Below are 27806 nucleotides of genomic sequence, written 5' to 3' on the forward strand. Positions count from 1 at the left end.
TCTTAACTCCCTCCCTGTCAGATAGTTGCACACATTGATAAGATCACTCCTGAGCCTCCTCCAGGCTGAAGAGTCCCAGCTCTCTCAGCCTCTCCTCCTATGAGATGCTCCCACTTCCCTCATCATCCTTGACATCCTGTGCTAGAATTGCCCCAGTAACTGCATATCTCACCCATATTGGAGAGCCCAGAACTGGACAATGCATTACTGTTTCTTGTAATCGCAAAAAATACTGAATAGAATATATATATAGCACCCTTTGAACATACAACTGGATTTATTTTTTTTTGTTTTTCCTGTTTAGCTACCATGAATACACTTTTGCAATAAATGTGATATACAAGGAGTAAGATTTTTCTTCAGGACATTTTCTAATAGAAAGTTGAAACTCTTCTTTCTTATTTTGTATGAAAATAGTTAAAACCAAAGAAGTAACCCGTAATTAAAATATATTCAGCTATCCAGAGGCTGAAGAGGCAGAGCATGTTTACACGATATGACTGTGATTTTACAATCTGTATCAGAAGAAACAACCAGGTTTATTTTACATACTCAAAATATTTTCCACAGAGGTTACTGCAAATCCACAATTAATTTTAAAATACAAAACACAAAGGTGCGATCAAAATAATCTGCTTGTAAAATATAGTCTTCTTGGTTTCAAAAGATACTAATTGTTGATTTCATGTGCCCATTGATTCATGTCTTGTGAATCAACCCAGCCCTTTAAAGTTGGCACAGGCTGCTTCTACTAGTGATGTAATATATTGATTGCTATATTGTGTACCTGCAAGTGGTAGCCATGGATACATAGTTACTACAGCTTAAGTCTGCGGCCAAGTGACCCTCTTGAAACAGTAAGGAATTCATGGGCGCAACCAGATCTTGGTGAAGTGTACAGTACAGTACTGCAGTAGCATAACGGTGAAGGTTTGGCATTTCTTTGGGATGGATGTGGTGTCCGAATAGTAAACTCAATGTAAAGGTTAAACCTGATCTCCATTTCTACACAAAGTAATATACTAGTAGAATTCCAGTAGAATTTACTTTTGATTTGACTCTCCAAAAACATCCCACAAATTGTTTTATATAAAATCTTTGGTCCAAGTTTAATTAAAAAAAAAAAAAAAAAAAAATCCTTCCCCACAGAATTACACATGTGCACTGTGGAATATGCTTTCTATACACTCAAAAGTAATTATTCCTCAATACTTCATGTGATGAGTATCTTGGCTCTGCTATGACCTCTGGCAGATCTCCTGCCCATTTGTGTTGTGCGATCCCAACTTTTCTAGATCAGAATATGCCAGTATTCTATACGTAAATAAAATAGCTAAAAAAAAAAAAAAAAACCAAAAAAATCAAAGTGCTTGCAGACTTACGATTAAAAATACACTCCGACATTTAAACCTGTTAACAGATAAATAGCAGAATTTTATACATGCAAACTTTATACATGACCAAAACTTTTCCCCTCAGCATGAACAGCAAACCCAAGATACTTTCATCAAAGAAGGCTGGCATAGGTAAGATACTTACCTGATTTATCAAAGTATCTTATCAAAATCTGTGTTTCTGCTCATTATTAAGACAAGACACAACAATGCGGCAGAGAAAGATGCCGCAGAGCTTTGCTCCTAGAGGAGAATCGGTATTAAATCCTTCACAATCAAGATAACTCATGAAGGCTTTGCTATCATTGCCAATGATAATTTCAAGAGCTCCCTCCTGTCTCCTGATCCTTTACTTCCAGCCTTTAGGTGGGCACCACTGCTCCTTTAATTATGAAACTGACTGACTAGGAGAAAAGCAAAGAAGAATGTTTGAAACTCAAAAGTTTTTGATCCAGTTCAGGTGGAAATCCCACAAATGATTTGCTGCAATAGAAAGAGCAGTCAACTAACATATAGAGAGGAACAGGCACCCACCAGAATCACCGTATCACCAGAAACCAGCTGATTTAACATAAAATGACATCTAACAGCTAAACACAAATCACATTGCTTAAGTGGGGTGGGGAAGGAGCTGGAAAGACGCATCTCAGAATGGGAGGGAAACAGTCCAGACCACAAATAACTAGTTTGAGATCTTCCTGTTTAGCCTTTATCAAGACTTCGATACCAGTTACCTGACAGACTTCCCTGTTGGTTCCTAGAAATTCACAGTTAATTTTGCTTACACCTATGTGTCATAATGAAATTTATCTCTCAAGGCAGCACAAAAATTCAGACCAAGACCTCCTACTTTTTCAGATTTAGGAAAGATAAGGAAATGAATTTTATCTTGGCAAGAACAAGGTATCTGCAAAAATAAAAAGTGGATTAGTATTTTTATTAATATTTACAAAATATTGTAAATCCATAAATTTGTCCAGCTTGCATGTATCAAGGGTACAAAACCCCCAGTTTCATCAATACTGAATTATAAAAGTATTGTTAAAATTACTGAAAAGCACACCTTACCCAGAATTCTTTTTCAGCCAATATACGAATCAAATTAAAAAATAAAAGGATTATATTTTCTTTGTTTTAAGACACAAGGGACCGCAAAAACATCCATCTTGTTTTTAGAACCAGGGTAGAATTCTCATAGTGAGCATTTTAATGCAACTACCAAGCACTGTTACTCTCCTCTCGAGTGATTAAAAAAAGATTTAAATACGTGGAAACAGAAACAACTTGTACAGATCCTTAGCAATAGGAGATGGGAAATATAATAATGATCACAATTCATGCAGCTCTGTCACTGCTAGAATAAAATAGTCCTCCTTGAAGATGTTCAAGTTAGAACCTGAACAGAACTGGTAAATAATTTTACTAGAAACATTTAATGACTGCTGCCATTATACTGGGAAAATTATCACTTTTTAATTTCTTTGAAATACAAATTTTTCTAACACATTATTTGCTGGTTTTCAGCTAAGACACACACACCGGTGCACAACAATCTCCTTCAACAAACAAACCAAAAGCAGGTCTTGGTACATTGCTAACAACGTGACACACTACGTAGTTTGTTTTGGTTTGTCTAATCCAGCATACATGATAATATTATACAGGAATCCTCATAGAAAAGAGGAACAAAATTGAGGTTTCTGCCATGGACAAAAACTTTATAAAAACATAATACAATTAAAATACAAAATATATATATTACATGTCAGATTAGTTAGTAGTGGCATTTGAGGTTTCTGGAGACTGAAGAAATTCATAGGGATCATGAACCATGTCTTGCTGCTCTCCAACACTCAGATGAGAGGGGCTTCCTGTAGAACATGCGAAATAAAAGAAAAACTTTTAGAAGTACAGAAAATTAATGGAGAGGCATTTATGCATATAAACAGCATGGTTAGTTCGTATGTTCCTTTCACAGTTTTAAAGCAAGACAGACATCTAAACAGTACATAAAGAGGAGATTTTCAAAGAAAAAAAAAATGACAAGATTCTTCACTAATTTAGACCTTTTTTGGGAAAAGCAGTCATAATTCTACTAATCTGAGCTAAAAAAAAAAAAAAAGTATAAAAAAATTTCATCGAGTATCATCCCACCAACATGTCTTACCTTCACAGAGACAGCAACAAATTGTTAAGTGGTATGTTAAGCTACCATCCTGGTTTATCATTGAACTTTATAGCTGATAATGAAAGGCTATTGTAGAATCCCACCTGTTCTTTGCTGCACACAACCATGTCAAGGAAACATTAATACTCCTTAGTATTTCTAAGAGCATAAAATGCAAGTGCATATAGGGATTTGCTGGTCAGCATCGATTTACTTCACAATTACTTCAATCATGCCTAATAAAAATACAAGTAACTACAGTTAGTGCCCTTAATTCCACAGGTCAAAAGCATATCTTCTTAGTTGCCTTTGCCTTACATATTTAAAAATTAAAACATAATCCTGTAGTTAACACACTATTTTATCAGAGTAGTTTCATACAAAGATTTATGTAAATTAAAATATAAATTTTAACAAGTTTCAATTACAGCAGTAGTACTGCGACTTCTATGACAAAGGTAACTTTACCAAGATGATGTTGGTCTCTTTCAGAGGTATTGGAGAGGGAACTCAAATTGGATGATGGCCGGGATCCCACTCTCTCAGCCTGAGCCTCATGAAGGTCCTGCAGCAGCTTAGTTGTTTCATCCAGATGTAAATGGTTATCGTCATGATCAAGCTCCTTCTTCACTTTCCCTAATGGCCACCAGTTACCAACCAAAACCCATAATCAGCACATGCATATTGACTCTTAAATTATCAAGTCATTATTAAAAAAAAAAATCTAAAATAAACATTACACATGATCTTAATCTCGCATTTTCCTTCACACTTCTAAAAGGCAACAGCTGCAGATCTGTTTTCAGTTTCAAGAAATACATGTTAGAAAGCAGTTGGTATTGGAGACTGAAGGAGAGCACCATAGGAAATGGCTGAAACTGAACTGACTCCTAGTATAGTTTGGCAACTTTCACATTCTGAATTAGAAGTATCTTAAACCATGAGCGATGCTATTTTTTTGTGACAGCATTTTTGAAGACATTTGGCCAGCTTGGCAGACTGCAGAAATGGGAACATTGCTTTGTGCAGTATTTAAAGAAGGATACCTCTCAAAGATGTTAATTTCAAGCAATATCCTAACGCTTTCATACAACAGTCTTATTTGAAGCTAAAGTCTTCCTAATGCCTGAAATTTCTTCTGATTTTCCTTTTGGGACATTCCAGGTGGTGATATGATTGAGCTTCACACACTTACTTACTGCCCAGGTTATTTCAAAAACCAGCATACAAGGCAGTAACATTTCTGAAACAAAGCTCCACACCAACCCTTAAAATTTATGAACACATAAAACCAAGCAGAACTATGAAAATTGTGAGGTACAAATACTCTGATTTCTTCAGTAATACAAAAAAGCCTGGTTAGCACACAGATGTCTCAAAGGAAAAACAGGCCAATGTTTCATTTACCTTGTACCAGCCTTTTACCTATGTCTACCTATGTTACCTATAGACTTTTACATATGTCAAATGTAGACTTATTTCAACTTTCTGAACACATTTTCATGCTTAGCGAATTCAGCTGTTATTTTGCCTAAATAGTACAATGAAACTGCAATTGATGGCTTGTATATTTACTTACCTAATGAACTTAACATAGAAATATCAAGAGATACATCTGAGTATGGTTTCATAGACAGAAAGTCCAAGTCAGAAGTGTTACTGTCTCCAGCAGATTCTCCAACCTTTTAAAATACAAGAAACAGAAACACTAGCAATAGTGATAAGCTGTCATAATAACTTTTAGTGTTTAAGGTACATGCATGAATCCATACTCTCAAAAATGTGCACCAAGCACTTGAGTCTGGAGCATCTATAACCATCTTGGCTAACCTGCAACTCACAGGCAGCTCACAGATGGCTCCAGGACAGTCCAGTCATATGAATGGCAAGGGATCTGTACAGTCAAGGGATCATTCATCTCAACATCCAGGACTGTTGAAACCGACATTACCAAGTCCTCTGGAACTCAATTACCTGTTCAATTCTTTCCTGTCCCATTGTCAGAACTCTGGCAGAGGGAAGCATTATCAGTATCGCCATGAGCCACTTCCAGATACCCTTTTTCCCTCACCTTCTCAATGCTATAGTGGATTTATTGAAATTTTTAGTATGTGACTAACAAAACCAGTAAGGCGGGCCTCCTATACACCAGCTGGAGCTGGTCTCTCAAGTATTTAATACATTTGGATAATGAAATACAGCCTGCACTACAACAAAAATTGCATTTTTTTTCCATGCTTGTTGCAATACTACTATATAATCAGTGTAAAAGGTGTTAAGCTTCAAAACATATTCTAAACAAAATTCTGAGGTTGTCTATTCTAGAAGGAAGACTAAAACATGCAGGTAAATATACAACCAGGTATTATTTTTTAGGAATATGAAAAATGAAATACAGCACTTTCATGAATTAACTTAATCAGTCACCTTCTAGAGAAATACAAACCTTTCCACAAAAAATAAGGAATATTTATAAAACTATAAATTTTATTAGTCGTTATAATGTAATCTGTATGATTTTTATGTGACTTGCTGTGGAATACAGCACAAATTTTCTGTTGTCACAAATAATTTGCAAGACAAAACCACTTAAAAAAGATTGATTAGTAGCTGCGAAAGCAGAAGATATGCATTATTTACCCCTACTTTCTACCACACATTTTCAATGGATATGGCAAAATGGAGGTTTTAAAAAATTTTATAGCAGGTTGAACCTCAAATATTCAGAATATTAAGTATCTTTCAGATTACTAATTGATCTTTCTGCCTCTGAGATAGTTATGCATGCTGAATTAAACTAGAGAATACCGAACAACAGGACAAAGTCACTAACTGAAATAGACTGAGTGTCAGAGAATCCATTTTAAGTACTGAAAGCTCATTCTAGACAAAAAGAATGTGTCAATATATTTATTTTTTTTGTTTTAAACACATAAAGCACTTTACCATAATCTGTTTGGAAGAATCTGGACAGGTATTACGCAACTTGTGTTCTTCTTTTATGAGAACTGGCAGAACCTAGAGAACCAAATCATATTTTAGATGTTAGCATTTCATAGCTTATACTTATGTTTCCCAAGAATACTCTTAGTTTGTGTAATTTACTGATTTACCATTATTAGATCCCAGGCTACAATGGAACACTATCACTATTTTGTGATGTTTGCATGAAACCTTTAAAAAAAGCAACAAAAATGACTAGCTTTCTCTAATGGGTGACCATATACATTCATGTAAGCAATTTAGAGCTAACTAAGGCAGCCTCTTTAGGACTAACCTAACAGTCCCTTCTTTATGATAAACTCCACTGTCAATCTTTTCCTGCAGTATTATACAGAACAGATGCACATTAAAAAAAATTTGGAATTTGACTGTCGGAAACCCAGAGAACATCACTTTCTCTACTTCAAATGCCTAGACATTTCTTCCAATAAAAAAAACCCAAAACCAACCAAACCACACTGAGTATCAGCATAACTTACTTTAACTTCATCCAGTGGTTTTACTGGGATGTTTCGCCTCTGGAAAGAAAGAAATACTGTTTTATTCAACATAAGGGAGAGACCTCTCTCTTGTACAATTTCAAGTATATTTATATTCAAACTTCCCACACAAATTGAGGCTACAGACAACTAACTTCTTGACGTATCTGTAATGCAATTACAGTTTAACAGTTATTGTTTTGAAATATATGTTTATGCATTTTAAGTAATCTTTGAGTCTCCTTACACTATTTCTTCTACCCATGAACTTCATATTCAAGTGCAGTATCTTAACTGTTACTTACATAACTTCTGATTCCAAATCAGAAGATTGCAAATCTTAAGACTGCACTTCAGAGATACTCATTCTTACTCAAATGTAGCAGCAGAAAACATTCAAATATAAAGCATCATGGCACAGCACTACTGAAACACATTTAACTACACTAAATCTGTACATATCCGCATATGTCACAACTGAACACCATTTCTAAACGTAAACAGCCAATGACCATTTGAAAGGTATTCAGAAATTCGCATTTGGAACTATATTAATAGAAGAAGGTGGTAAAAAAGGGAATTTAAAGCTAAATTAAATATTGAACAATGTTCAAAATACTGGTTTTGAATTTCTCTTTTTTTTTTTTAAAAACTAATCCTTTACATTTCCTCCTGTTTCATATAGGATCTTTTTCCAGTAGGTACTGGAAAAAATACACATAAAATTTTGAAGGATCCTCTGTATTTTATGTTCTATTGTCTCCTTTTTCCCCAATCATAATCTCCCCTATTCTCCTTCTAAGTCTGCATAGATTTAGCATAATCTCATTTCTACCACATCAGGAAGCCCAAGTGCCTCCCATCCTCCCGTTCCACCTCCCTTTCTTCATACCTGAATCATGCAGAATGTCATCATTTTAAACAGCAGACAACTATTTCAAACTAGACTGGTTTTCAGGGTGAAGGTAACATGAAACAAGATTTTGCAATTTCTGGTAGTCTGCTTTGTCTTGGGAATGCAAATGTTCCCACCAGAATTACATATACTTCTGAGAAAAATCTCCAGTCTTAGTATGAATTTCATTGGTAAAGTGCTTTCGGAAATAAGCTTTCCTTCAGACACAACACATGAATATAAAAGTCAGTACTGTTGAGTAATAGATACCTGTATAGTGATATTCATCTATTCTCCAACATTATATCAACATTCCAAATAATTAATCCTTCCACACGGAATATTTTGCATTTAAATTAAGAAAAAAAAAAAAATCCTTAGCAAAAGCATTGTACTGTAACTCAGAAGCAGATATGTTAAGTCATGACATTGAGTGACAGGGCTTCCCAAACAGCATTCAGTTGGTAGGCCCTTTCTTCCCCCTGCTATATTGCAACCCTTGCATTTTCCTTTCTGCTGTCACACAGCGAACCACACTGGAGAAATGATCCAGCTAGAGAAAAGAAAAAGATTACTTCTCTGCTGATTAATTCGGTTCCTAATTTGGTTCACAACAGATGAACAGCTAAGTCTGCAATGTTGAAATTGACAGTGGATAACAAAGTATGTCATACAATATTAAAAAAGAGAAGTAGGTCCATTCTTGTTTTGAGGAACTCATGACATTTCTCTGCATCAAGGACACACCTGCTTTAGCTGATAAATAGTTTTGGAATGATCTCCACTAGTGATCTGGTCCAGAAGATCATCTACTATTTTCTTGCTGTAATTTCCAGCATCCTTCACAAATTCTTGTAAGCTGGTAGAAATGGAGATACAAGCATTACAGAACATGTTTATTACTTTAATTTAAAAAAAGAAAAAAAAATTTCAACATATAACACGGTTTTCCTTAACTACTTACCTACATTTTCTTTGTTCTTTTGAATTTTTTTTTGGGAAAAGCCATTAAGGCCTTTAAGATAAGGTAGGGTTCTTTTTCCTTCCCCCCACCTTTTTTTTTTTAATGGAAGGAAAAGTACACGCAAACTTGGTTTTTACAACTCTGAGCAAGTTTTCACTTGGAACTTTCATTGGTAGTGGATTAAAAAAAAAACCACCAATAAAACACAACCAAACAAAAAACCTCACAAAGCAAACAAGCAAGCTTGTGATTCTTTTCCTTTAAGAGAAGCAATTTAATGAAAATTGGTATTTTCCTTTGCAAGTAGCTTTAACTGTTTAGAAATGCCTTGAAATTATCACTGGTTTAAAGCCAGTGAAATCTATTACTTGCATATCTAAGCCTACTTATTGCAGGGTTTAAAGCAAAACACTGAATTTTTAGCACCTATAATATCCTGTAGTCAAAGATCCTAGTAATAAGATTCATAACAGCCTTGCAAACAAAATAGGGTAACTTAAAAATGCAAATGAAACAGAAACCCACTCAAATACCACCCCCCGCAAAGCCACCAATAAAAAAACGTAAGACAACCTCCTCCTCCCTAAAGACCAACCCCAAACTCAAACCAAACTCCAACAAGGTAGCCTCAAGTTTTATAGTGACTTATTTTTTATATCAGTTTTAGGGGACAAAAAAACCCCCAACAAACCAACCAAAAAACCCCCAAAACAAAAAAAATCCCCAAAAAACCCCACAAAAAACCCCAAAGAAAACAAAAAACCACAAACCAACCAACCAACAAACAAACAAAATCAGGATTTGGAGGCTCCTAGTTAAGATTTAGGCCCAAATGCTTTTCATAGAATGTCTACGAGAAGTTAGGCCTCATAAAAGGAAGCGCTTACCTTAAGGCACACTGTATCCCTGTTTCATCACCATATGCTGAGTACAAGAGCTCCATTTCATCTGATTTCAAATCATGAAATATAGAGTTGTTTTGCATAGAAGGTGCTGTATTAGCACTTGTAAGAAAAGTTACTAGACAGGTAGAAGAAAGATGACAAATGATTATTACAAGTGTAAAAGATCACGGAGTGGAGGGAATATTTTGTTTTCTGAAACAGAAAGTGCAGTGCATTTTTCCCTCTGACTGAAATCAAGAGCAGTATCACAAGGGCATTTCCTGACTCTAGAATCAGCATGACTATTTTAACCATATAAATAAATGTACTTATACTACTGCAAAATAAAGAACTAAGCCAATCACCTCACTCCCACAAAAAAGATTAATTTTCCTGCCCCCTTTACATTTCTACATTTTGCATGTGCCTACTTCATTGTTGCTTGCCAGTCAGTTTCTGGAAAGCATGAGAAACCATTAAAAATCCCAGTAATACCATGAGTTTGTGAAATCCTTGTCATATGATACAAAAATGCAAATAACCAAAGGATTTTTTTTTCATCTCAAATCTAAGCACAGTTGCTCAGGAAAAAATACTTCCTCCAGAGAAAATGGAGTACCATTACTGGAAAGCTTTTAATGTGGTTTTAACACAAAGACAAAACATTAATCCATAAACTCCTAATTAAGTTACGCTGAATAAGCAAAAAAGACAATTCAATTAAAACTGCATTCTGCTGTAAATGGAATAATTATATATTATAGAAACAACCAAGTGAACTTTCACTTGGAGACAGGCATAATCTGAAATTGTTTTATATCAGGAAATAATGCAAACATTTAATTAACACGAAGTTCAAACATGTTCTTTAGCATTTACCTTTATTTCTTCGTTCATCTTTAAAGCCCAGCGTAGTGAAGCCAGGTAATAATTTGCTTGACAGTGAACTCAGATCCACTGGGTGAGTCTCTTCCTCTAATAATTTAAAAGAGGATGATTATTTTTAGAAAAGCATTTCATGCATAAAATTTATAGTGAAAATTGAGATTTTGCCATTTCAAAAAGCTGTTGTTACCATAAAGCCTAAATGTCTTTCAACCTGTACATTAAGGATAGGTAGTGTAATTCAAGCTCTCCATTTAAATTTCAAATACATGCTGTAAATATATTTCCATCTCTTATTCACAAGATCTATGACTTACTCGGTTATTTCACTTCTAAAGTATACACCAGCATCTGAAATTCTTTTACTTGTTGATTCACAAACATTCAAGATCCAGATATTATGAAGTGATACAATCAACTTCTTATGTTGACTAAGCAGTAGTTTGTCTATAGAAACCCAGACACCACATAAAGAACCTTGTTAAGATAATTACCATTATGGCTATAGCAATATTTCTTGCTTCTGAAGCTTTGAGACCTGCTTACTTAAAATGGCTCAAATAATTTGGAATATCCTTTTAAGCTCAAAAAAACCCCAGTATCATTTAGGACACTTCCAGTTATTTTAAATCTCACTGGCTGTTATAGAATCCAATGGTAGTTATGATCAATTACTGAACAACAGAAAGCAAGTGTACCAGCAGAACTTAACTAGGATTTAAAAATTAAAATCAGATTATACTACTAGTTGTAAATTCAGTTTAACTTGTATTAACTATACGATCAAAAAAGATTCTGAAGCACGGAAACATTAAGTTAGCAGGACAGTTCTTTACAGCACACAGTGAAAGCTTCCTCTGCTCCCTTTACCAACACTGTCTAAATTTTCAGTGGCATGATTTCAAAGGTACTAAATCACTCTTCTTTTTTTTTTTCCTTCCAGAAATAGGTAAGGGCATGATGGCAGCTAAATGTTCACTTTCATTCCAGAAAAAATTTACTACCAAATGAAAAGGAATGTAGACAGAGGTTTGTATCCCCCAGTCAAAAAATCAATAGATACGCAACTAGTCGAAAGGGTTCCTGCATTCACCAGGGCAACAAGAGGTGAGCTGTGAATGAATTCCAATCTCAAAAGGTGCAGAGAAGGAGGTGCTAAAATCAACACGACACAGCAGCATAAAGACTATGACATTTCCAACATTAAACTTTAAAACTTCTGCATTTTGAGAAAAGCATAAGACAGTATAAATTAAGTATAGTACTAACACAAACAAAAACCCACAGAAAAGATCAGGGAACTAAAGAAAAACAATTGAGCAAAACCCAATTAACTTTAAACTGAAATTTAGCTAACAGTTTGAATTATGAAATAAGAAAAATTATTCTGAATTTGCATCTGTGCATTGCACATTTACATAGGATTACAGAACTTTCACCCACCTTTTGTCTATTAGATTTTAACACTACCAGGTACCCAAAGAAAAAGCCTGTCTTTCAAGCTCTCTATGAAGTTGTAGCAATGTATAACTGCTTATAAATAGGTATTATTTTACCTCCTTACTGTTAGCATGAGTAAAACAGAGCATCTGAGGAGTGAAAATTTGAAAGGCAGAGAAACACCTTATATTGGAGATACTAAATATAGCTGTTGTGGAAAATGGTTTGGGGAGTTCTTTTTGTTTGGTTGGTTGTTGGGTTTTTTTAAACTCATCTGTACTACACAGGATCTGTGTGTAAAGTTAAGACACCAAAATCTGCTAAAACATTAAATATTAGAAATGTCTGCGTGAAAAATTCTGGCATTTACCTTCTGCTTCTGGATCAGATGAATTTACTACATTAAATAATAAAGTTCCATCTCCATTTTTTTTTAGATAACCAATCTGCAAATAGAACCACAAAGATGTTGAAGCAATCATTCAAAACAGTCCGAATCCAAAGAAGGAAGTGTTTACTTATACAGAAAACTACAAAACACATTTTTAGCCATATTCAGATCCTGCACTCTGGTACTCCTTTTAACACAGAAAATTAAACTATTTATCACTGCCTGGCAAATGCTTCACAGAACAGAAGACTCAGAGGTAACAGTTTGTACATCACATATACATTTCCTTATTCATTTTCCTAAATCAGATCTAAAGTTTGCACCCAAGACAAAATCAATTCCATTATAATTAGTATGGAGCCAACCTTTCTGACTGCCAAGCCTACAACACACTTTCTTTTTAGAAGCAGATCTGTAAATCCTATCCACAATCTACCTCATTGTTTATTTTTCAAATCTAGACCAAACTGCCTGTTTTCATACCTCAGCCACAACTTTCTATAATTAGAAGTATTTTTATAAATTTATCCAATTCTTAAACAGGTGACAAACCTATCAGAGCACACACACAAACTGCTAAAAAGACAGCCAGAAACATGAAAGACATTAGAACAGACCGGGGTCTGTAAACTGCTTGAACTGATGCAACAAACTAAGCTGATGCCAGAAACTGACCACACTTAAGGCCAAAGCTAATGTTGGCATATAATAAAAATAGAGGTGACAAACGCTGGAAAGAGAATAGACAAGAACAATACCTTCAAGTGATGGCAAAAGTTCATAACAGGTGAATTCTAAGAACATATCAGTGTTACCTAGATTCAGTGGGATTTGTAGTGGATTGTCTAGCCTAGACAAGAGCTGCACACCTAGAACAATTCTCAAGCACTGCAAAACTGACTGTATCATCATGAAAGGCCTCTTCAGTGAAGTCAGCAATTAGCAGAAGATTGGTATTGCTTTAAAGGGTTTTTAAAAAGACACTCTTAATTTGGAGGTTTGAAATTGCGTTCAATCCTAGCAAGTCTTCTAATTATCCAAAGAAACAGAAATATACTGAAAAAACTAAATCTTCTCCTGCTGTTGAGGTTTTACTTCCTAATCCAGTTGAGCCTAAGGGCACTGCATAATAAGGGCCATTATCCAAGAAAAAGACATTTAAGTTTGAAGACAACTGTTACCACTAATGCTTCAATGCAAATGTTTCTTCTGCAACAGTTGTTATAAAAATAGGTGGAAAACACAGGATGTAGCAACCTCCTGATTATTTTTTTGACTGCAGTGGTCAATGGAGTATGTCACAGAATGAGAAATGAGGACAAAGAATAAAGACTACACACAGTGCAGAGTAAATGTACCTCAGCATAAGCCTGTAGCAAACGCCTGTAGCATTCACTCCAACCCTAGCATGAAGTAGTGAAGGAATCCACCATTATCACATAGCTAAGAAAAACAGCCCATAAAAAGAACGTGCTGAGAAAACTGCACTAACAGTATCACTGAGCTTTTCTAACTCTTGGAACAGCACAAAACCAGACATGGAACAGTAACAATCACATTCAAGATGATGAAACCTGTAGCTAGCACTGTCAAAAACTCCAACATGGACAAACTATCTTCTCCTAGTCACTGAAGGATGCCTGTAATTTGTAGTCACACAAGAACATGCTATAGGTGACTACAGCTACATGAAACTACAAGAGGTTCTGGACTTCTCATTGAAAAGTGCAATTTAACACTTAAAATTCCTGAGTTTCAAAGCTTCAAACTATGCCAAAATTTGCTTTTTCTGAGTTTGCAACAATAAGAAGAATGTGATGCTATTCTAATCACTTTCAATGCTAAGGGCTGTAATTAAGGAAGACAGATTCAAGACTGAGCAACATTTCACTATTTTCTGCAAGAGAACGTCTAAATATGTTCAGTGCACAATATACAACTCAAAATCCTTTTAGGACACCCTAAAATCGGTCTTCAGTGGGAACTAAATGATAGATAATAGCGATACTGGTGTTCCTCACAGAGCATACATCCTAGATGTTACAGTCTTAGAAAATACAATACTAAAGCCTGTTTTCCAAGATGAAACAAAGCATTCAATAGTCAGACACAAAATGGAACTGTGAACTTTGCTGTGCAATAGACCTTGCTGTTGGGTAGGTATCGATTGATCCTATCCCGAGCTTCATCTGCTGCATGTTCCACTAGTGCCAGGACATGTTCTTCAGCAGTGCTATCTGTCAGGCTGCACGCATTTCCCTCAGGTTCAAATATGCAACTAAGAAAAAGAAAGGAGTAGCTGTAGAAATTAAAAGCTAAAACAAAACAAAGGGCTGAATTTTGGGTTTGCTAAATAGAACAATCCATCCCGCCCCTCTCCCAGTGTCAGTCTACTTTAGAATTTAAGTGGAATTATATTATGAAATTGAAGTATTGCAGCAGAAGCTGAGAACTACCAAACTATGGAACTTCAAAAATTTAGTTTCTGTACCTTGAAGAAAATAAAGCAAGTATTACAAAAGAGATTTGGAATAAAATTACATTAATACAAAGTGAATGCTGTATGCGCCCCTTAGTCTCCCACATGCACAAATATACTATTTTCATAAATTCCAACTAGAAAGATGCAGAAATTATGTAATGAGGGAATGGATACTGTGTACTCTAACCTGAGGGGAAAAAATAAATAAATAAATAAATAAAAGCTGTATTTTGAGGATTATATCAGTTAGTTGCTTGTAGGACACTGCTCCCAGTCTAGCAGGGAGTTCTTTAATTCCTATGTTTATTAATATTGGCAATTAGTATTTCTACTCAGTTTCAATCACACCATTTCTTCTCATTGAAATGACAGAAATTAACATGTATGTTTCAATAGATCCCTTTTCATTAAAACACCCAAATAATAAAAATGTAACAAATAAGCATACCTAAGATGGAACAGGACATATCTTAGCTATTATATAAATATCAGAGAAAGGTAGTACTGTAAGGGAAAGTGTGAAGATATCATAGGACATGGCAGTCTTCAGTATATTATATATTTAAAATAAACTTTGTACATCAAAATTTTTCAGGGCATTATATGGACATTAGACACTAGGGCCAAACACCTTAGGTACTGGGTAGAGCATCTCCTCACACCAAATCCATTTCTCTCTCCTGGGTTATCTTCTTCCATTTGCTTAGCTAAGAATTTCTCTCTGTATAGATATTCAGATCTGATACACAAGGAAGTTTTGCTATTAAAGACAATAAAAAGATCACAGGATCATACCATTATGAGACAAATGTGTTAATAAGATTTGTTTCATTGAAACTTTAAGAAAAGGTGTACACAGCAGGAAACTCCTCAACAAACTGGCACTTCCTATCACACTCTACAGAATACTTAAACAAGATTTGTGAAATAATGTTCAGAAGATTGCAACATCCTGGACAAAATTTTAAAAAACTACTTAGGATGTCCAAGTGATCAAGTCACTTTTTTAGATCACAGTATATAGGTCTAAACTGCTTTAGCACTTTGCAAACATTGACTTCAGCCATTTTTCCATTTTTAACTGGGAAATAGGAAGGCAAAAATATCTGATATTAGGTTCAATTCTCCCCTCCCAAAGCTCTTATTGTACATTAAAAAGAATATCCTACTGATGCCAAAATACAAGTGCTTAAAAGCTCAAGTCAGTTAGAAAAATCAAACTTTTAAGAAGCCTGCAGAATACGTGATCAGATAATTTAAGCCATGACTTGCTCTGCCACAGTTTAATTTTCATAAAATTCCAGTTGATATAATGCCCTACCATTTAAATTCAACGTCTATCCTAGAAAGTCTATGCAAGAACACTGAGCAACATGATGTTCTTCCAAATTACAGCTTCTGCTAAAATCTCAAAAATAGAAAACCAAATCCTTTAAATTAGATTTTAGCTGTAAAAAACACAACTTTGTGACATGGGGGTGCCTATCAGCTGGAAGATAGCTATTGCATTAGCATACAAAGAAGCTTAATAAGATTTCATTTGGAACATATCATATGCTCTAAAAACAACCTCCTGTATCTCTATATCCTGCCAAAAAAAAGAAGTTAAATAAAACAATTTACTGATTGACAGCCACTGTGCCCTCCCAGAAAGATCTTGATTTTGATACAGTCCATCATTTTAAGTGAAAAAAAAAAAAGGGGGGGGGAGGGGAGAGGGTAGGAGAGACATGATATAAAAATGCAGAATGAATTTATGGCTATGTTCAAAAAAGGAATTTCAAACCTTTACAAAAAGAAACTACTCATTTAATATAAAGAAAGATGAAAATATCTGTATTTCTCTCTCTCTCTCTATATATATATATGTATCTCAACTGTGTTTAAAAGAATATGTAGTCATTCTTTGAATTGGTTGTTTCAAGTTGGGAATCACTCTATTAAAATAAAATAAAATTGCCCATTTATCCTAAAGATCACAAAGAGAAAGGCTGAAAGTAATTTATTTTCCTCAATTCTTTGCTGCTGTCTAGTACTACAAAAGCTGAAACAAGCCAGTAAGCATGCCCATTAAAACCTTTACCTAATAACTTCTTTATTTTGCTTTTTGGATTTCTTGGTAGTCTCTGCTTGTACAGGAACAACTTCAGGGACAGGTTCCTCAACTGCTGTGTCTTCATCACCCAAAAGAGCTGCCTGCTGAGAAAAATCCATGTCCTGCATAAACGACATGCTGCGCTTCAAAGCTAACAGCCGTTCCTAGAATCAGAAAGGACAGAGCGGCAGGGACTTAACCTTTCCCTCATAGCCAAGATGCTATGATAATGGGATGGGATGGGAATGGCCATGGCCTTATTTTGTTCTTAATGCCTCGTTTCCAATGGCGATGCAACATGATTTGGTCATGGTAGCATGGCATCAGAATTTCTGCAGCCCAACTATCAAGAGAGAAACAAAAACAAAAAAAACTGCATATGCAAAGACAACTGCCTATTTTACACAAAACTTACCATAACTGCAATACATGCACACACACACAAACACACACACAGAGCAGCTCATCAAAATAACTTCATTTTACAAGCCAACAACTGTATTTGAGTAAAAAGCATTTGCACACATCTGTAAACCCCCTGAAACCTCCCCTACACCCACCATCTTCAAAAAAGGTTTCTGTTTATACAGAAATAAAATGTAAATGAGATTTTGGTTTTAAAATTTCAGCCAGAAACAGTATTTAACACTTGAGGTTTATATACATGGATCCTAATCGCTTCCACTGAAGCCAGCAGAAAAAACTCCCTATAGACTTCACTGGTGCCGATAAAGTTGAGAAATACGCGTGTGGTTGTAACAAGAATGCTATCAAGCCCTTTAAATACAGCAGCCCTAACAGGCACTGCTATAACTTATCACAGATAGATGAAATAACATTTATCTTTGTAATTAATCAATCCTTTTAAGTACAGCAAAAAAACCTGCATAGAGTTTCTGCTTTTTGTTTTTAATAGGTCTCTTACTTTGCTCATCATCTTAAAGCCTGTATGCAGTATCTTCTTGGCTAGTTTGTAGTAAACAGTATCTGGTCTGTTGTAAGTCATTGCATTATCACACATCAGTTTAAAATCTGCCTGTAAAACACAAAACAAAAGAACTGTTATAATTTCAAACTCTTTTTGTAAAGGAAGATACTGTTCATCATGGCAGCTCTGTGAAGAACAAAATAATATTTCAGCAGAAGGCTCATGGATTAAACACAAGCCTAAAGGTAACACAAAATTGCAAAGGTTTGAGCCCTTTTTGCTTCTTCAAGTTTTGTTTGGAATTAGCTTTTCAGTTTTAATAAAGAATACTTTACTTTTCCCTGACAAATGTAACATTTCTTCCTTACACAAATGGACAGTGGAGAAATTCATAAAAGGGCTGAGGCACCAAGGTAAGTACATTTTTGGTAGTTTTGCCATCTTCTGAATCATACAAAGACACCAGAAAGATACTTTGCATCTTACATAAAATCTTATTTCTATTAATTTGACCGCTTTTTCAGTCACTTGCACTAAAACGAAAGCAACAAAAAAAGAAAGCTGCAAAGCATAAGAACAGCCAAGCCTGATTTTGCCTTCTCCTTTGAATGGTTATCCATCAGACTTAATGTCAAGTAATTTTTATTGATGCAAGGTCCCAAAACAAAAGGACAACACACTCCACTGTAAACAGAACCAAACAATTTGGGTGCTTTTTTTTTCTAGTCACATGCTACTCATTTGTAAAGCATAGAAAAAATTATTAGAAGCTCTATGAAACACTGAATTAAAAAGACATTATTATACGCCTCTGAAAAATTCTGAAGTTGGCAAATCAACAGCCAAGAATCACACAGTGGTCTTTCCAGGCAGTTCACAAACTGGATCCTAACAAATTCAACTAGTGACTGATTTAAGAATATATTTTTCTCTCTTAATTTTTCAATATTTAAACAATGATTGTTCAAGCATTCAGTTTTCATTCATTCTGTAGACAAATGCAAATGGTTTTTTTTGTGCAGGTGTCAGTTATATTTGAAAATGAACTGATTATGTGCAAAAGTGTATGCAAACAGAATGATATACTTTTTGGTAAGTTAACCCACTCAGTTTTCAGACCAGTGAATAGATTTGCTGAGACAAAGATATTTTAAGGTTACTATTGTGGTTGGACATAAGACATATTTCTACATACATTTTTTGGCACTCAACATTCACAAAAAATAACCTTGCCGTACTGCACTTCTGACCAGATTCTGTAAAAAAAAAAAAAAAAAACCCACCCCAAAATTGGTTTATTTCCTGTTTCCACACAGGGATGTCAGAGCAGTGCTTTCCCAATCGTTTAGTAGTTGTCATCAAGCCCAAACTAAGCAAGCAGGTGAACGTAGTTTAAATTGGCAGTCTCCGACTTTTTATGGCATTTAAGCCATCTGCCTTTGCCTAATGAGACCATCACAAAAACAGAAATTGAGAAGGTGACATGGAGGAGGAAACTATGAACCAAGCACCAGATAAAGAAGCCCATGTGAGCTATAAATCTAGTGGTGGCCTTCGAAATGCTGCAGAAAAAGACAGTCTTTTGCATGCCCAACTTTGAAGCAGACCACTTTTTGGCAGCAAAACTGATGAGTTTTCTGCAGCAATTTCCCCTCTTCTAAATACAGCAAATGGTTCTTGTGCATCCTACTCTTAGACAGATTATTTATTGGCTTGTGACTAGGCTCAGCTAGTTACAATACATGTACTATAAATGAAAGATAACCCTTTGAGCAGGCTTCGTTTTAGAGGTTAAAAATCCATAAACTTCATTTCTGTATTATGTAGAATTATAAAGGCAAAAGCATAACTAGGTATACATATATCTCTTTGTCACTGTAGGGTAGACAGACTTCTATCAACCATTTCATTGCTCCTCAGAATATCAGCAGAAATCAAGTCCTTCAAAGGAACAGAACTTGTCAGTCTAAAGGCTGTGATTTTCATTTTTTTAGGTTGCTATCTCCCCAGTATCAATACTGCAACCGTATCTGTAACTAAATAGAGCCACAGAGCTCTCATTCACAATCCCTTTTTAAGCTGATGAATACAGCAATCCAGAATGCCATTAGAATTTACACACCTGAAGGCACTGCTAGTGGCAACACTATTATGAATCTTTCTTTACTATTTCCTGTAAATCCCTATACTTTTTTTGAAAAATAAAGCATACATAACAAAACAGAATAATCAATGCACCCATAGGAAATATAAGCCATTATTTGCTCACCTCACTGGACCTTTCAAAAGAAGAAATTATCCCTGATAAGCAAGCCAATGCTCTCTGCCAAGTCTATTGCTATATCAACACCACTCTAGAAAGCAGTAACAGTGAAGGCAGCAAACGGAACTCCATGAATCAGTTACAAACCTCTCTTTTCCTTCCAGCAGCTTGCAATACCATCAGAGATTTCTTACTGCACTGTCTGTAAAACCACAATGCATCTGATAAAGCTTTACAGCAATAGCAATACACAAAATAGCCAAGGCAAGTTGCCAATAAACCTGCCAGGTAAGTTTCTGCCAAAAGACCATTCCAAATAAGCTTATATGGAAAACAGGATGGTTAAAGATAAAAAATACGTAGTTATTATTGAATCTTACATAAAATGTTCAGTATATCCAGCTTTCCTGCAGACAAGTCAAACTTGACATTTAATCACTCTAATCAGGTCTAAATAAAAAAAAAACCCAAACCAAATAAACAACAAAACTGAACCAAAACACTACCCCCATTCCAAAAATTACAGCAAACACCAAAACAAAGAGCTCCAGTTTCTTTAATGAAATCTATAGAACCTTAGAGCACGTCCTTGATTTTTTACAGTGATTTGTAGTAGACTGTATTAGATTCTCACCAATATAGAGCTTCCTCAGGGAAAAATAAAGCACAAACCCCATTCTAACACACACAATTATTTTTATAAAGTGCTCAGCTCTGAAAAAATTGACATTAAAATAATGAATGTAAGAAAGGCTGCTACAGCTAAGAAGAATCTTCAGTTTCTTACTAAAGATCTCTGAAATAACTAAGTCTCTATGAATTTACCTTGAATTCAGTGACTGATTTGTATTCATTTGCTGCAATTTTTTCCTTCATTGTACCAAAATCCATGGGGTGCTTTATTATCATAGAATATCCAGGAGCAATGGCATCCGTGACTGGAAAAGCAAAAAACCCATGAGGATCTTTCCTAAAAACAAAAACAATACATTTAGATTTAGATCAGCAAAAAAAATTATCATTGTTTTTATACTGCATTAATGGTACAAAAAGAACAGTACTACTTAAAAAAAAAAACCCAACCCAAAAAAACCCCACCCCCCAAAAAAAAAAAACAACCAACTCACACAGTAAAAGCACTCTTGTAAGACCTAGGCATATTTGAAAATTTTCCTGATACAGGAAAAAAATTTACACATATGTAGACTTTTATTGAATTAGACTCAGCTAGTTCTTGAATTGTTTCTTGCATGCTTTCAGTGTCTCAAATGAGCCTTTTGTCTTCACCGAGTAATAAACTCTTTGATTCTTCTTGTTAATGAGGTCCTCTAAAAATAACTACTGTGTTTCCTATTTTCAAATTAGTATATCTTCAGATTAGCTAATTTTCAAATTATCTTATTGCTATATAATAAAAAATTATTATTATTTTTTTTAAACTTACAGGGTTGACATTTTATGGAAAACAAAATAAAAGGCTTTTCCAGCTTTATCAAGTAAGCAGGTATAAACTTGCTTTGGTATCTGACAGAAGATACAGAATAACAAAATTTCATAAGAAGAGTTCAATCTTTTAAACTATTAAAATTCGTAACTGTTTTTAAATCCCTAAAGTAAGCCATTAATATTTAATAAATTTATAATGGCAACATATCCTCTGCTCAAAACACTTTCCTGCAAAAGCTAGAATTGCATACACGGTAATAATTTTCCTCAACTAATCTTTAAAAACTGCCAGGTTTGATATGACTGCAAAATTACCAAACATATTACTGCCAGTCTGTAAACACTATTTTCAAACAGAAAACCAGGATAAGAAGTTGTAAGGTAATAGATATAATTATGCATTAGACATCAGTGACACAGCTGTAGATACAAAACGCTTAATACCTTTGAAGCTGGCGAAGGAAGTGTTCTAGTAATTGCTGGATTGGTGTGCTCTCATTTTCAGCTGCAGTTTGAGACAGAAACACAGAAAAGTGCAATGAAACAGAATAACAGGTATATGCGCTTATTTAAAAATATAAATACCAGAGAGAAAATCTTAACTACAAGTACAGCTTGTACTGATCTGAAGATCAATGAGACATGGATTTCAAAGCATGCAGTAACTATTTCTTCTCCTTTACTACCTACTGAGTTTAAATCCCAGTAGAAACTGGCACATATTAAATCAGATGCTAAGTCTAGTAGTTGTAAGAAAACGTATTAAGGTGAAAGTAAGGTGTTCTGTGTTTTACCAGGAAAAAAAAAGGGAACGTAAAACATGGTTGCTCAAATACCGCAGTTGGGAAATTCACATTCTTACAGCATGTTATCCATGCAATTTTAATGGTTTCTTTACCATAACACCCATGCAATTAGCTTTTCTGAATCTTTTCAGTCAAAAAGAAGAGTGACAGATTGCTGTCAAGAGAAATACTGATTACCATTTCACTTTCATACAGATCAAACAGTAAACACTACAAGTTAATTACCTATTCCATTAACATACTTTAGAGACTGGCTTTAATGGGAAGTTTGAAAAAATAAAGCAGCAGCATGATAAAATCTAGAATGGAAACTTCAGCTTTTCTCATGCTAATGGAAATATATTTGCCTTCTTAACCAGAACAGGTAAGGTAATTTATATGCTTTTGAATGGAATTTTCCAGCTGAAAACAGAAGCCTTGTGAATACAGAGATGAGTTTTTAGCTTGTCAGGCTCCAGACTTCTCAGAGACATAAAGGTTTGACCTTTCTGGTTCTGACCAGAAAATTTCAGTTACCCCTATTAGGTCACCTTGACAGCTGATGGACACCATTCCTCAATCTAACGTGCAGACATAAATAAAAATTTCTCCAGTAAATTACCTGGCCAGTCAATGCGCAGTGTCCAAACACAAGACTTACAACACTCCTAAAGACATAGATTTTTGCTACTAAGTTGCTTTTCCAGGAAAAAGGGGAAAAGGAAGACCCAGAGAACTATAGGCCGGTCAGTCTCACCTTGGTGCCTGGCAAGATCATGGAATAGATCTTCCGGGAAACTATGCTAAGGCACGTGGACAGTAAGAGGGTGATTGGTGACAGTCAACCTCACTAAGGGCAAATCATGCCTGACAAATCTGGTGGCCTTCTATGATAGGGTCACAGCACTGGTGGATAAAGGAAGAGCGACTGATGTCATCTAACATGGATCTGGGCAGGGCATTTGACACTGTTCCACATGACATGATTGTCTCTTAAGTTGGAGAGGCATGGATTTGATGGATGTAACACTCAGTGGATAAGGAACTGGCCAGATGGTCCCACTCAAACAGTTGTGGTCAATGGCTCAATGTCCAAGCGGAACTAGTGAAGGGTGGTGTGCCGCAGAGGCTGGTATTATGACCAGTGCTGTTTTAACATCTTTGCTGGCAACATGGACAGCAAGTCTGAGGACAACGCTGAGTTCTGTGGTGCAGCAGACATGCTGGAGGGAAGGGATGCCATCCAGAGGGACCTGAACAGGCTAAGAAGGTGGGCCCCCTGCAAACCTCACAAAGCTCAACAAGGTCAAGTGTAAGGTTCTGCACATGGGCTGAGGTAATTCCAAGCACAAATACAGGCTCAGTGGAGACTGGATTGAGAGCAGTCCTGAGGAGAAAGACCTGGGGGGGGTTTGTTGAGAATAAGCTCACCAAGACCTGGCAGTGAGCACTTGCAGCCCAGAACCCAATCGTGTCCTGGGCTGCTGGTCACCAGCAGCGTGACCAGCAGGTTAAGGGAGGGGATTCTCCTCCTCACCACTCTGGTGAGACCCTACTTGGAATAATGCGTTCAGCTCTGGGGCCCTCAACACAAGAACATGGATCTGCTCAAGAGAATCCAGCACTTCTCCTATGGAGACAAGCTGAGAGAGTTGGGCTTGTTCAGCCTGGAGAAGTCTCCGGGGAGACTTTGGAGCAGCTTCCAGTGCCTAAAGAGGGCTGACAACAAATCTGGGCAAGGCCTTTTGGCGAGGGCAGGTAGGGACAAGACAAGGAGGACTGTCTTTAAGCTGACAAACGGGTGATTTAGATTAGATATAGGAAAAAATTATTCACTGTAAGGGTGGTAAGACACAGGAGAAGCTGTGGTTCACGTAAGTGTTCACAGCCAGGTTGGATGGCGCTTTGAGCAACCTGGTCAAGTGGAAGCTATTCCTGCCCATGACAAGGGGGTTGGAACTGGATGATCTTTAAGGGCCTTTCCAACCTAAGCCATTCTATGATTCTATGAAAACTTGGTTTCAGACATTCTGACCACTGTTCTGTAAATGCTGAGGAAATGTTACGTACTGAAGAAATTAAGGGGACACTAGACACAGTAATACTTGTATACTAGCTTTATTCTGCCAATTAGCAGAAGCCAGTGGCAAGTTTAGTTACATGAAAATAAACCTACTAAAACCCAGAAGCACCAAGAGGAATATTGACTTTCCAGATAGCTGAAAGCTCTTAATGTTGGAAAAAAAAAAAGGCTCTAGATTTTTGCAGATCCTCATGGACATTTTACATTTTGGAATCTTTGACAACAGCTATGCTGTGCTGCTTTTAAAAACACACAGGATGATTTAATTTTTCTCACTGCTCACCTGGCTGAGTTCTGCAAGCTCTGACAGGACGATCTGGAGGAGGTTCAACCTCCACTTTTTTCCCAGGATCAAAGTCATCAGTTTCTCCTTCAGTGTCACACTGTTCTTTCTCCCTTTTCCTCTTTTTCTCTTCCTAGCGTAGCAGGAAGAAGACAGATTTTAGACGTATATACTTGGAATGTACAATCCTGCACACCAAAAGGTAAGAGAGTGATTTTTCATTTGGAACACTCATTCTACATCTGAGCCATAATATGGCTTAAATAAGAGTGCATACATTTTCACTGTCACTTTTTCAATTTTCTTCTCTAATGAAAACTAATTCTGTTCACCTTTTGCTTTGTATTTAATATATTATTGTTCTGTCATTTGTTACTGTTCTTTTACTAAAAAGAATGTTACACTCTGAAGCTATTTACATGTAAAATACATATATTCTATGTAAAATTGCATGATGATAAGCTATATCAGAGGGTAAAGGAAGTACAATTTCCTATTCACTAAAGATCAGTCTGTAGCTCTGCTATGATCAGTGTACTTTGGTTGTCTCGTGCATTAAATGGGAATCAATAAAGTACATGATGATTTAGGAAGCCTGGAAAATAACCATAAGAAATCCCCTGTAACAGTGGTAGGAACTAATGATCTCTTCTTGAACTTCAAAGCAAACGCATGCCTGAGTCATTCTTATAATCTTACAAGTCATTATTCATGCTCAGAAAAGCATACTTCTATTAAGCATGCTTAGACTACAGTTTCGTTACTTACCTATCTGTTAGTTTCTTTTACATGCATTAATAATGCAATTCTGGAAGAAAAAAAAAAAACCAAACTTGCCCCCTCCACCCCAATTTAGCAAAGGCAAAACAAATAATTAATTTGATGCTGCAAGATCTTGCATTTAAGCCAGTTGTTTTGCTACATTTCAAGTGCCATACTCTTAGATGAAACATCTGAAAAACGTCTGTAGAAAGAAAATTTTGCACTATCTGCCCTGTATTCAAGAACTTCTGAATGATCCAACAGAGTTATATCACTTTCAAGTAGTTCAAGCCTAACAAATCAACTCAGAATGTCAGAGTTTAGCCATACACATATACAAAGTAGTGCCAAAAAACTATCTTACAAGACGAAGAAAACTATAGGACTGAAGATAATTAAAAAAGCAGATATATCAAAGAATCATTAGTACACAGAAGAAATACTATTAATATGAAATTGTACAGGTAACTGTACCACCAACACTGCCTTGCTGATTTCAATTTCTACTTCTAAAGGTTCAATACAGACACAAAAAGGTGACCACACCAGTTGCTACTAAGAAAACCACAAAGCCTAGCATGCAGGTTATTCTAAACAAGAGCCAACAAGACTATTGTACCACAGTAGTCAACAGATCAAATTTCAGAAAGCTGCTTTAAGTAAACATATCAATTCCAATGTTCTATAACTTGGTATATCTCAGAAACAGAAATGCAACCTACATTTATTTGAAAAACTGAAAACACCCTCCTCGAAGGGTAGTAAAACATGTTTCTGACCTGGCTGCAATCAAGAAGTACTCATACCTACAGACAAAGCAAATGAATAAAAAACCCCAAGCAGTTACAAGAAAAAAACTTTTACTTCATTCAAGAAATCATCACAGGAACATCTCGTCCAAATAGGAGAAATATGCCAACACGTACACAGAGCTTTTCTACATTTGCCAACAATAAGTTTCTTGCAACAAATGAATCAAAAGGTACTCTGAGCCAGATTTTAGATCTCATAAGCAAGCATGAAGAAGAGCTGCAAGCCTGAATTCTAAAAAATCACAGTTTACCTTTCTCTTTCTTCTTTCCTCATCATCCAGATGCTTTTCCTTTTCCTTCTCAGACTTCTTTTTTTTTTTCTTCTTCTTTTCTTTATGTCGTTCTCGCTCATGATCTGATCGGTCATCATAGTAACTAGAATCATGCCCTGACCCAGAAAGTTCAGTCACTTCACTTCCTCCAACTTTAAGCACCAGCTTTAAGGGTTTTTCCAAAGGCTTATCCACATAATCTAAATGAAGAAAAAGTAAAACATTTCATAAATGCACACAGAAATGACAGCACAAAGTAATTACTGATGCTTCCTCTAGAAATGTTCTTTACAATAAGTTTGCTGAAGGCTGAAAACATATGCAATGCATTTGGAAAGAAAAATAATACATACGGCTATCAAATCCAAATTAAGAAACAGTTGTTCAGCACATCTTACATCATGATCTTCCACAAACTCGGAACACTAAGGAACTAACCCATCGGATTTCCCGGAAAACATCTCAAGATCCTTATCAGAGTAAAGTGAAACCAAGCATCACTCAACTAGTGCAGCAACCGGAATCCATCAAGAGTCATACGAACCACGAAGGCGCCTGGTCTCAAAACCCACCACACCAGCGCCCCAGCGCTCGCTCCGCAACCCCCATCCCCCTCTCGAGCCACCTTCGCGTAGACACAGCAACAACCCACCTCCTTCAGACCACCACCCACTTCACTTCTCCCTCTCCCGGTCTGCTAGGAGCCCCACAACACGCCATTTCCCTTCACTGCCGCCCCGCGCGACCGCCCTGCTTCCTTAAGACCCCGACTACTGGACAACATCAGCGGCCTGACCCTCCGCGCCTCACGTACTCAGACAAGACCTCTTCCCTCACGACGCTCCGGTGCAGCCCAGCCCACGAAGAGATGCCAGGTCCTGCCGGCAGTAGACGCGTCCCCGAACATAAAGACAGACCTCTCCGCCCCCCACCGTACAGCTCCCGGTTCTTACCGCTGTACGCGGTGGCGGAAGCAGAGCGCCATTCCGCTTTCTCTGCTTTGTGTTTCTTGTGCTTCTTTCCCATGGCCGAACCCCCGCCCCAGGGACGGCCTCCCCCCAGCCCCGCACCGGAAGTACTCAGGGCAAAAGAA

At 36.3% G+C, this 27806-nt stretch overlaps 1 protein-coding gene across 3 annotated transcripts; it reads right to left on the reverse strand.

Annotated features, from left to right (window-relative positions):
- Positions 1–383: 383 nt before the first annotated feature.
- BRD9 (bromodomain containing 9) lies at positions 384–27773 on the reverse strand. 3 transcript variants are annotated; one of them, XM_080611057.1, is made up of 18 exons: positions 27667–27773; positions 26693–26913; positions 24868–25000; positions 22161–22221; positions 21096–21240; positions 18005–18115; positions 17068–17243; positions 15616–15744; positions 14648–14780; positions 12482–12557; positions 10666–10761; positions 9790–9922; positions 8686–8797; positions 7044–7082; positions 6508–6579; positions 5141–5243; positions 4030–4197; positions 384–3265 (listed from the first exon to the last, which is right to left on the reverse strand). In XM_080611057.1, exons 1-18 carry the CDS (start codon positions 27737–27739, stop codon positions 3165–3167), a joined length of 2082 nt encoding a protein of 693 aa, XP_080467183.1. In that variant the 5' UTR covers positions 27740–27773; the 3' UTR covers positions 384–3164. The 3 variants fall into 3 exon arrangements, with proteins under 3 accessions (XP_080467183.1, XP_080467182.1, XP_080467181.1); XM_080611056.1 differs by lacking the exon at positions 15616–15744 and having other exon boundaries at positions 17068–17180; XM_080611055.1 differs by lacking the exon at positions 15616–15744.
- Positions 27774–27806: the final 33 nt, after the last annotated feature.

The sequence above is a fragment of the Psittacula echo genome (assembly GCF_963264785.1).
Source record: "Psittacula echo genome assembly, chromosome: 2".
NCBI lineage: Eukaryota > Metazoa > Chordata > Aves > Psittaciformes > Psittacidae > Psittacula > Psittacula echo.

Bases quoted from the DNA above. Each gene is read 5' to 3' on its own strand.
- BRD9 (XM_080611057.1), bottom strand. From the start codon at position 27,739: ATGGGAAAGAAGCACAAGAAACACAAAGCAGAGAAAGCGGAATGGCGC. The intron at 18,116-21,095 runs GTAAATTCATAG...TGTGTTTTACAG, and splicing joins AATCAGTCACTGAATTCAAG to GCAGATTTTAAACTGATGTG. The intron at 8,798-9,789 runs GTAAGCGCTTCC...CATTTCTACCAG, and splicing joins GGGATACAGTGTGCCTTAAG to CTTACAAGAATTTGTGAAGG.